At 42.7% G+C, this 11,732-nt stretch overlaps 1 protein-coding gene across 3 annotated transcripts in view; it reads left to right on the forward strand.

Moving 5' to 3' along the window:
• Positions 1–11,225, forward strand: part of LOC140210063 (polymeric immunoglobulin receptor-like) — a 36,279-nt gene extending 25,054 nt beyond the window's left edge. For 2 of the 3 annotated variants that reach the window (XM_072278836.1, XM_072278837.1), the window contains exon 6: positions 1,809–5,320. In XM_072278836.1, the coding sequence (XP_072134937.1) occupies positions 1,809–1,935 (127 nt within the window). In that variant the 3' untranslated portion in view covers positions 1,936–5,320. Of the gene's footprint in view, positions 1–1,808; positions 5,321–11,040 lie in introns of those variants that run through there. The other variant, XR_011889145.1, reaches the window with a different exon arrangement.
• Positions 11,226–11,732: the final 507 nt, after the last annotated feature.

Below are 11,732 nucleotides of genomic sequence, written 5' to 3' on the forward strand. Positions count from 1 at the left end.
AGTCCAGGGCTAGCACTGGAAAACGCAAATATATCAAGGGTAAAATTGTGTTAAATAAAAGTAACACACCCAAGTTTTACAAAACACATCCTCTTTCTTACACTATCAGTGATAAAGTAGCCAGTGAGCTGGATCACATGTAGACCGATGGAATTCTTTCCAAGGTTAGTTGGATCCATAGGGAACACAAGTGGTCCCAGCAGAAAGAAGAATGGGTGTCTCAATGTCTCTGGTGATTTACAGGTCACCATGAACACGGTACTAAATGTAAACAAGAGAAAATCTGCAGATGCTGGAAATCAAAGCAATACACACAAAATGCAGGAGAAACTCAGCAGGCCAGGCAGCATCTATGAAAAAAGAGTAAACGGTTGATGTTTCAGGCTGAGTCCCTTCATCAGATCTACCTGGCCACCCAAAAATGGCTGAAATGTGCAGCAGAAATCACAGAACCCCCATTTTCACAAGTACCTGGATGAACTTACCCTTGACAGGGGATTGAGAGCTGTTGTACCATCTAAGCTCAAAGCTAAAGTGTTGGAGGAGCTACATGCCAATCACCTAGGTGTTGTCAAAATGAAAGTGTTCGCTCAAAGCTTTGTCGAGTGGGCCGGAATAGATCAGTAGATCAGGCAGCTTGCCATGCACTGTTCGGGACACCAACACATCCAGAAGAAAGGTATTTGCAGCTGTTCAGAACCACTTCCGGCAGTCACAGAGTCAACTCCTACAACCACCATGGACGTGGTGCAAGAACCTCAGATTGTTTCAGGGCTGCAAGCTTCTCCTGCCAAACATGGTGACCTCCTTTGTCAGGAAGGGTGTTATCCCACAAGTGTAAGAAATCCTCAGTGGCAATTAAATCCTCAGACCTGAACGGGACATGCTGTGGATGTTTATAAAGTAGTCACAGAGTTAGGAGGCTTGCATGCCTCAATGACCCAGAGAGTCCTAAGTGCCAGCGGCATAACAGGCAGTAAGTAAATAAGTATTATTTATATATACGTATATATGTGTATGTTGAGATTCATTCCATATTGAGTTGGAGTTTATATCTAAGCAGGGAGGAGTGTTGTGTATTTAATATCTCAGTAATATTTGAGTAATATTGTAAATGTATGTTTGATTAAGCATTTCTTGTTTCTTTAAATAATTGATTGAAAATAATTGAAATTGCAGGTTATATATAAAAGTACATGAATGGCTTACATCATCACACCACCAGGTCATGAATGAAAGCCTCCCCGAAAGCAAAAAGCTCCATGTTTCCTTTCAAATATTTTAATGCTTTAGAGTTACAAAACATAACTGTTTCCTCCCACGTGTTAGTTTTAGTGAGGAGTGTGATTGCTGTGTTGGCTCCAGAATCATGACAACACCCACAGCACAATCCTTGGACTGTCTTGTTCATTGCTGCAAATCACATATTTCACCGTATTTTTTGAATGTTTTTATGCACATGTGTCCAATAAAGGTAATCTTTCATTCCTGGTGGCACTTCACTTTCCATTACTGAAGCAACTAATCACAATCCTCCACCCCTCCACCCTGCTTCCAGCTCAGACAACACCCACTATACCATTACACTACAGCCATGGGCATTGACAGTTTCCCCCAGGCAAATACAGAACAATATAACCCTATTCAACACTCACAGCACCAACACCCACCACTGTAGAGTCCCTACTGCACTATTCCTGCACCCACATAAAAAAATTATCACTGGTGTTTTCTGGAGAGGAATATCATCATCTTTGCTGCTTCTTCTCACCTCTCAGTTCCTAACATTGGATTTTCTATTTTTCTAGACGGGCTGACATGAAGCAGAACCCACAACACAGACAGATCGGTCCTTGTGCAGGGTCTCAACCTGGAATGTCGACGGCATCTTTCCACACCACAAATGCAGCTCAACCTGCTGTGTGCCTCCAGTAAATAGCTTATTGCTCCAGCTTCCAGCATCTACTGCCTGTTGTAAATTCACAGGTGAATCAGTGCAACAATTGCAGACCCTTCTAAAGATTCCAAGATTCACCCAAGCAACCAATAGTATTTTGACCTAAACACAAGAGATTCTTCAGATGCTGGAAATGCAGAGAAACACACAGAAAATGCTGGACGAACTCAGCAGGTCAGGCAGCATCTATGGAGAGAAATAAAGATTTGATATTTCAGGTTGAGACCAATGAAGGGTGTCAGCCAGACATGTCGACTCTTTATTCCTCTCCATAGATAAGACCATAAGACAAAGGAGCAGAAGTCGGCCATTTGGCCCATCGACTCTGCTCCGCCATTTTATCATGAGCTGATCCATTCTCCCATTTAGTCCCACTGCCCCGCCTTCTCATCATAACCTTTGATGCCCTGGCTACTCAGATACCTATCAATCTCTGCCTTAAATACATCCAATGACTTGGCCTCCACTGCTGCCCGTGGCAACAAATTCCATAGATTCACCACCATAGATACTGACTGACCTGCTGAGTTCTTCCAGCATTCTGTGGGTGTTTTGTTTGGACTCATAAGCTGCTCTCAAAATGGTGCAATATCTTGCTTTTTTAATGTATGAGGGGGAGAGGGGGAGGGAACGTCGACTCAGACCATGAGATGCCTGCGTTGGGCATTTTCATGCCTTACAAGGCGGTAGTTGGAAGTCTGTGTGGTACGCCACTCCTCGCACAGACACAAGAGCAATGTGTGGTTAAGTGCCTTGTTCAAGGACACAAACACGCTGCCACAGCTGAGGCTCGAATTAGCAACCTTCAGATCCCTAAACGAACACCTTAACCACTTGGCCACATGCCCATCAATGTATGAAATACTGCTTAAAACCCAGCACAGCTATTCCAAATTATGTTAGTTAAAATAATCCAGAGTGAATAAAAACAGATGGATTTTATAAAGTTTATTGAGCAATCCATTGTAGTAAAACAACAACAAATTTCATTTCCACAGCTGCTTCAAGTTGATTGATAAAGCCAAAGGCCATGCGCAACAGCATTGTCTGACATTTGTCATTGAGTCACAGGTAGAGACGTAAGGTACATGTGATCAAAAACTCAGCAATTGCTGGGATTGATAAGCCTTTAGAGTGAGAATGAAAGAGAGGGCCAGAGAGCTGTAGAGAAGGAATTCCAACAGATCAGGATCTGAGCCACAGAAGGTACATCCACCAGAGGAATAACAGTTAATGTCAGTGGTGATCAAGGGTCCAGAACTGGAAGTTTCCATGTATTTCAGAGCTTCAAGAGATGCCAAGTGTCTCATATTGTGAGAGATAATTACAACCTGAATGGGACTTTGTCAGCATGGTGTTAATTCTACTGTGGAACCAGTGTGATAGGTCTCAGTATCCCCAGGACAGCTCTAGCTCCATAATATAGGTGACCAGTGATTTCACAGCTATTGACCCAGATGACCGCTGGGGAGGCTGCAGAAAAAGAACCAACATAAAGACAATACCTCTCCTTAAACATTTCACCTTTCACGTTAAACCCATGACCTCTAGCTGTAGTCCCACCCAATGTGACTTGTGGTGGACCTACTGTAGGATTATCTGTTTATACTTATTTTTGTCTATTTTCCCCCTGAGAAACGCTTCAATGCATGAGACGTTGAGGAAGGCTGGATAGGTTTGTGTTGTACATGACGAGGGAAGTGCACACCTCAGACGCAGTGAGCTCACGATGCAGGAAAAAAATATATAAAAAAATAAAATAAAGGGAATGTTTGGGGTGGGGGAGAGAGGCCAGTCAAGCAGATGATATTGAGACTCTGGAGGATTCCAGTAGCTGTTCCAACACAGGCTAGTGAGAGAGTTCCAGCACAGTTCTGATTGGTGCATTGACCATGGGGGAGTCGGGAATAGAGTTGCTAATCTGTTATTATACACTGGCGATGGTTACTTGTCATGGAAACTAGAGTTTTTGGAAACTGGAATTTTTGGAAGCTGATGTTGGAGTAACTGAGACTATTGATATGCTAGCGTTGGTCTACTGGGATCCAGTTGTAAAAGGGAAACTTCCATTCTTGTGGGATCAAATACTCCCATTTTAGAGGGCTCGTGGGAGCATGCAAGGGGAGAAATAGAAAGCATTTTTTGAAAAGCCTGTCCAATCACCCGGTGTTCAGGGTTGCTTTTGAGAAGGTGCAAGTTCCTTTGAAGCAGAACTATGAGCATATAAAGGGAACTGTGTGGTACACCCAGTCTAAGCATGTCATGTTAAGTCCTGAAGGAGGAGCTAGAGTGACAGAGGACACCCTTTTCCAAGGGAGATCTTGCCAATTGGTGGTTAAAGATGCCCAGTAGCGCCTGCTTAAACTGAAGAAAGCTGAGTTCATTCAGGGGACAGGGGGAACTGAGTCTCCAGAAGATACAAGTGACAGACTGGGGGGGGGGGGCAACCCCTCATTGACAAGGAGTGTCTGAGGCTGCAGAAGCTGAAGCTGAAATAAGGAGTTCTCAGAGAACCAGAAAACCCCGAGATAGGCTGGCATATGATGCACCTGGGAAGCAAAGTGTGGTGTCAATTCTAATAGTGAGATATGTTATCTCTATTTACAAATGGATTGAGGATCCTAAAATCACAAACTTCATTTAAATACTGTGTTATTAATAATGGTTTAATAAGTTCCAAAGGCTTACAAAGTCATGAAGACTTGACTATTTTTGGAGGGACGAGACTGTAATACCCTGTTTAAGATTTCTACTGCTATGCTCTGAGGTATTTTTATTTTAGCAGTTTTCTGCAGAAGCAGTGTGTCCTGTTAGAGTGTTTTGGCCTCAGCAAAACATAAGTAGCCACTTTGTCCAACTTACGAATGTTGTGTCAGCCAGTCGCATTTGTCTTGGTAACCTGTTGTTACTTTCTGCCCAGTGGCATGTTATGGAAGATTCGAGACATCTAGACAGGATCAGTTTTCTACAGAACTTTAGTCTGATTTGGGGTCTTTTTGGGAGGAGCTGCAAAGCGGAGCACAAGGAATAGTGCCTGGAGAATGTCGCTCGAAGGAGAGACCCTGTTGTAAGAAGTGCTCTGTGCAGAGGAATGGTTCAGAGGAGGAAGTGACAGTACTCCTGAGTTAGCCAGTTCATTCAAAATAGTCTTTGAGGGAAGGTCGAACTGTGGCTGGTGTCTTTCACGCACAACGTAGATTCAGCCCATGAGTAATCAAAGTGAAGCATCCCGAGTACTTCAGAAATGAAATCCGATGTCGATGTGCACATTTTGGCTGGTTTAACTGTATTTTTGTTTTCTTTTCCTGTTAACTGTTTATTAATGTTAAAATATTCACAAATACATTTTTCTTTGTAACTTTATGCCAGTGTACAATCCGTTATTTTAGGAGTAAATGAAAACTTTGCACGGGGCAGTATTTATACAGCGTTCACTACAATTCACATTCTTCCCTGAAGCATTCCAACTTTCCTGTTTGGTTGAACCAAATCATACCGACCCTCGATGTGTGTTTCTTCTGGAAGGTGGCCTGCTCACCACTGAGTCACGTGGCTGTGAGCAGAGTTAGCCAACGAGCCAAGTTTGTATACGAGCTCGGTGAGAGGGTTACAATCCTATCCCTGAGAATTTTATCCAGCAATTTTCCCACAACTGATGTGAGAATCACCAGACTATAGTTCCCAGGATTTTCCCCGTGTTTCCTTCTTAAATAGAGGTACAACATTAGCCACTTGCCAGTTTTCTGGGACCTTGCTGTGGCTACAGAAGACACTGTCACGGTCCCATCTGGCTATCCCTCATCTCGCTCCTATCTCCTTGATTGTGCCTTAATTCCCGTCGTCTGATTCTCAATTGCTGCTAGTTCAATTAATTACAGCACACCTGGTTCCCATCAGAGAATGCAGGATAAGAACTCTGGCGTCACAGCCATGGGTCGCCATTTTGTTGGTCAATTTCAGTGAGTGTTAACCTCATTTTCTGATCCCTTAGGACTGATAGTTCTAAGCTTCGCTCCAATTTCTAGATATTCTACGAAAACCACGCCTCTGAGTCAAGACGCCCCTGGTTATCTGTTTCACGTTTGCAACTGTGCTAGCACCTCTCAAACCTGTCTCCGTGCCTGTGTCCTGCACTTGGGTTCATCCCCAGTCACTCCCTTGCAACAGACACCGCACTAGGACATCTTCAAGGAGCGGTGTCTCGGAAAGACAGCGTCCATTATGAAGGACCCCCACCACCCAGGGCATGCCATTTTCTCACTATCATCAGTCAGGAGGTACAGAAGCCTGAAAGCACACACTCAGTGATTCAGGAACAGCTTCTTCCCCTCTGCCATCTAATTCCTAAATGGACATTGAACCTATGAACAGTACCTCACATTTTTAATATAATTTCTGTTTTTGCACAATTTTTAATCTATTCATTATATGTATACTACAGGTATCAGTGATTTACTTACTTATTTTTATTTTTTTCTTCTATATTATGTATTGCATTGAACTGCTGCTGCTAAGTTAACAAATTTCATGACACATGCGGTGATCATCATTCTGATTCTGTAAGCTACTGATCAAAGACCCTGCAATTCCTTGCCTCCCTCAATAACCTGGGGTAAATCTCATCAGGCCTTGGGAACTTCCATCTTAATACTCAGTAGGAGGCCCAACACTTCTTCCTCCTTGACATCTAAATACCTAGCATATTTATACACTCAGCACTGATTCCCTGGTCTTCACTATCCTTTTCCATGGTAAACATTCAACCAAAGTACTCAATAACTACTTGAATTACATTTTCAACAACCGCTTCCTCTGACAGCTCTTCCATACATTGACCACTCTTTGGGCGGAAAAGTAGAATCTCAACTCACCTCGACAAAAAATCTTCCTCTTTAATCTCTCCACTCTTTCCTGTGCCCTCTATTCCCCAACTCTGGCAGGAAAAAAACTGTGTGCATTTACCATGTCAATATCCTTCATGATTTTATACACCTCCATAAGGTCAACCTTCATTCTCCTACACTCCAAGGTAGTAAATCCTAGCCTGACAAATATCTCTGTAGCTCAGTTACCCAAGTCCAAACAACATGCTTGTAAATCTTATCTGTCCTCTATTATTTTCAGCTTAGAGGCATCTTTCCTGCAGCACAGTGACTAAAACTGTACAGAAAACTCCATTACTAAAATCTTGTTTAATGCAATATAACATTCAGAAACCTATATTAATGCCATGACTGACGAAGGACATCATGCCAGGCCGATTCTCCACCACCACGCCAACATGTGACACCACTTTCAATGAATCATCTACTTATACTCCTCTGACCCTCTCAGCTACAACACTCCCCAGAGCCCCACCTTTCACTATGAATGTCCTGTCCTCATTTCTGTTCCCGAAATGCCACAGCTTATCTGAACTAAACTGCATTTGCTATTCCCACTAATCTAGCCAATCAATATGGTTCTTGACAACCATCTTCACTACCTATGATATTACCTGTTGTAATGTCATCTGTAAACATATGTACCAGGCCTTGTACATGCCAATTTAAATAATTAGCCAAAATCAGTTTCCAGCACTTCCCCTGTCGCTCATGGAACAGCTCACATTTACCTCAGAAGGACTGGAAAGGAAGGGGGAAGATGTGAGAATAAGAAAGTGGCGAAGTGGAGGAGGGACAAGCTAGAATGCGATAGGTGATGCCAGGTTGTTGGAGGGGAGTGCGGGATGAAGTAAGAAGCTGGGAGGTGATAATTAGAAAAGGGAAAGGGCTGGAGAAGTAAGAACCTGATCAAATAGGAATGTGGATCATAGGAGAAAGGGAAGAAGGCGGACACGTAGTGTGAGGTGATAGGCAGGTGAGAAGAAATATTAGAAACTAGAGTGGGGAAATTAAGAACGGGTAAAGGGAGGGAGAATTTGCTAGAATTTGGCTTTGCTGTGATCATTTATTTATTCATTATTTTTGTAATTTAGAGTAATTTTATGTCTTTTCCCTGCACTCCTGCCACAAAACAACAAATTTCATGTCATGTAATTCTCCAACATGAAGTTGGAGAAATTGAATTTCATGCCATCAGCTTGGAGGATACCTAGACCTAGTAATACAGTTATGTCATTGCTAGTTGGTGATAAACTATTGATCAGAGAGCATTTTCTGAACCCTAATAGCGTGAATCCAGAATTACTTGACTCCATTTATACTGAGCTCTTAACAGAAGCAATCAATTTCCTTTGGTAGAATTATGTAATTGACAAGGGATCGTAGCAGGAACAAATCTGTATTTGGATTGTCTAATTCCTTTGTGTTTCCTCAAGTACAAACAGGATTATTTGCAGCAGCACACACAAAATGCTGCAGGGACACAGTAGGCCAGACAGAATCTTTGGAGGATGGGGGGATATACAGTTGACTTTATTGATCAAGAACCATCCTTAGGTTTGGAAAGGAAAGAGGAAGAAGCCAGAATAAGAAGGTGGGGGAATGGGAAGGAGAAAGCAGATGTGGTAAGTAAGAGACAGGAGTAATGAAGTTACAGTCTGGGAAGTGATACGAGGAAGAGGTAAAAGATGATCACCTGGTCTCACCTGTCACATGCAACCTCTGTTTTAAATTGATTCCCCTCTTGTCCGAGACTTCCCCATTATGGGAATCATCCTTTCTGCATCTACTCTGTCTTGGCTTTTCAACATTCAAAAGATTTCAATGAGATCCCCCTCATCCTTCTAAATTCCAGCTACTACAGACCCAAAGCTATCAAACGTTCCTTGTATGATAACACTTCCATTCCCAGAATAGTCCCTGTATAGTTTTAGATGACATGCAAACCTTCACAAACATCTAAGAAAGTAAAGGTGCTGCCACACTTTCTTTGCAATGGCACAGATCCTTTGAAATTGTAACAAGAAGTTTGTAACACCCTTGACGAGGACTAGCTCATGGACTTCCAGTTTTCCTCTACTGGTCAATAATAATATCTTTGATCTTGCTGATATTGAGTGAGAGGCACATGTGTTCAAATCTACATCATATTTCTACTTAACAGATCAAAAAAAAGCAGAGGGCAATACTGGAGAAGGAGAAAGTTTGAACATTCCCATTAGACTAGATCTGTCAATGTCTTTGTCATATTCTGCAGGAAGCCAAGACCATCCCAATGGCATGTTCTACTTGCAGTTGCCTTGTCAGCTCTCTTCCTGCTGCTCATTACTGTCATCATTATACTCAGGTGGGAGACAAGACTGAAAAGTTCAGTTCAGTTAAGTAGAAAGATGACCGCTTAAAAATTCCTCTCCTCTCTGAGACGCCTTTAACAAATTCAGACCATTTGCCTCGTCTACCAAAGCAACCAGTTCATACATTTGCAAAGCACTGGTTAGACAACACCTTGATACAGATGTATAAGATGACAAGAGGAATAGATAGAGTGAACATCCAGACCCTATTACCCAGGATGACAATGACTAATACAAGAAGGCACACATTTAAGGTAATTGGAGTAAAGTTTGGGGGGTATATCAGAGGTAGTTTTTCATACAGGGAGTGGAATGCACTGCCAGGGTGGTGGTAGAGACAAATGCATTCAGAACATTCAAGAGATTCTTAGATAGGCACATGGATGAAAGAAACTGGAGGCCTATGTGGGAGGGGAAGGGTTAGAATGGGCTTGGAGGAGGTTAAAAAGTTGGCACAACATTGAGATCCCAGTAGCTTATTTGCTGCATGCTGCATGTCTCTACAAAATCAATACCTCTGTCAGATGGTTGGAAGCTCCAGTAAGATGATACAAGTGTTGTGGTTATACCTAGAATGAACAAGAATGTTTTTCTTTGAAAGTGGTACAAAGGATGTAATGAAAGCAGCAAACCAGGAGCTAAATGAAGGAGTTCAAAAGCAGACGAAGCAATAGGTTCAGACATTCACACAATTTTATTTTGTTTTGTAACTCCAAGTGAAGTTTATTGTCATGTGAACAAGTACAGCGAGGTAATTTCTGTTCGCCAGGGTAGGGGAAATTAAAAGAATAGATTTAATATGAGAGGAGGGAAAGTTTAAAAGGGAACTGAAGGACATCTTCTTCTTACAGGGGGTGGTGGGTATATGGAAAAAGTTGCCAGAGGAAGCTGTAGAGACAGATGCAATTACATTTAAAAGACATTAGGACTGGTACATGAATAAGAAAGGCCGAATAGGATATAGGCCAAATGCCGGCAAATGGGACTAATTCAGATGGACATCTTGGTTGTTGGCATGGGTTTAACATTGCAGTGCAGTAGATTAATTTGGTATTCTGTACAGAACGCCCTGGTGTTACCTCTATTCTGGTTTCAGAAATTGCCCTTACAGACTGTGGCTCTTTCAGTTTTATGGTTTTAATATTCTGTTTTTTGTCCATTAGTTCTCGTCGCCATTTCACGCAATATGTTAGTTTTTTTGTGGTTTTGTGGTTTAATGTTCTTGCCATCTGCATGATGTGACTTTTGTGTGGGGGAGGGTGTTTAATGTTTTTCTTTGAACAAACTCCGTGGTTAAATTTGTTTTTATGGTTATCTGAAGAAGATGGATCTGAGTTTCCAGCACGGATGAAGAGCCTCAGTTTGTAATGTTGACTCCTTCTTCCTGTCTGTCAGTACTGACTGGCTTGCTGAGGTCCTCTAGTCTAGCATGTTCTGTCTGTTGCTCTGGACTTCCAGCATCTGCGGAACCTCTTGTATTAGTAACAAGGTAGTGTTCATGGGTTTATGAACCACCCAAAAGTCAGAAGGCAGAGGGGAAGAAACTGTTCCTAAATTTTTGAGGGTGGGTCTTCAGGATCCTCATCTTCTCCCCGACTGTGGTAAAAAGAAGAGGCCATGACCTGGATGGTGTTTACTCATTCCCCGTGGCATTTCCCCAGGCTTACTTTCTATGTTCACATAGATTTATTTTCTCTTTATAGACCTTAGAAAAGCTCTTAGGGTTCGTTTACATACTCTGTGTTGGTTTACTTACTCTCCACTGAGTTCTCACAGATGCTCTCTTCTGAGTTCACTCCCCTGTCAACAGTCCACCACTAACTATATTTCTCACTTTACCATACAGGAAATCCCTGTGGCGTATGCCAGTGTGAAGCAATGCAGAGATCACATGGAAAACACGCACATCAATCTTCCTGTTCAACATTCTCCTGAAAATGCCAGAGCACAACATTACTCAGAAACTGTAGTGTATTGAGTGGTTGCTGACTAATAATAATTAATTCAAGATCCAATAAAAACCTAGAAAACATCGCAAATACAGTTGGGTGAACGTTTCTTTGTTTTAGTGCAGCTGTTTCCCACAAGCCCTCAACCATGACAGCATTCTGTGGGGCTGTGTTGGACTGCTGCAGGAGCAAGCAGCTGGTGGCCACATTGTTCTTCATCCCTCTTTGTCCCTGAACAAGCTCAGGGGTGTTCAGCAACCACAGGCTTGATGAAACCTGTAGGCAAGACAAGGTGGCATGGAGCCCAGTGCTGGGGGACTGTTGAGTTGGGTGGAGGGATGGCTGGTAGTTGGTGCTTGGGGTTGGGTTGGTAGTTGCTGGGGGGTGGGGTAGTGGAATGGGCTGAGAGAATGCTTTCAGGATAATGGAGATGACATAGTGTTGAGGAGGTGGGGCAGAGAGAAGCTCATGATGTGTTGGGAGGGAGTAGTTGGCATTGAGGAGGGGGAAAATGAATTTGCCAGGGTGCTGGGAATTGGAAGTTGGTGGTGCCTTGGGGAGGGGTAAGTTGATGGCGTTGAGGTGGAGG

The sequence above is a fragment of the Mobula birostris genome, chromosome 14 (genome assembly GCF_030028105.1).
Source record: "Mobula birostris isolate sMobBir1 chromosome 14, sMobBir1.hap1, whole genome shotgun sequence".
In the NCBI taxonomy this organism is placed as follows: Eukaryota; Metazoa; Chordata; class Chondrichthyes; order Myliobatiformes; family Myliobatidae; genus Mobula; species Mobula birostris.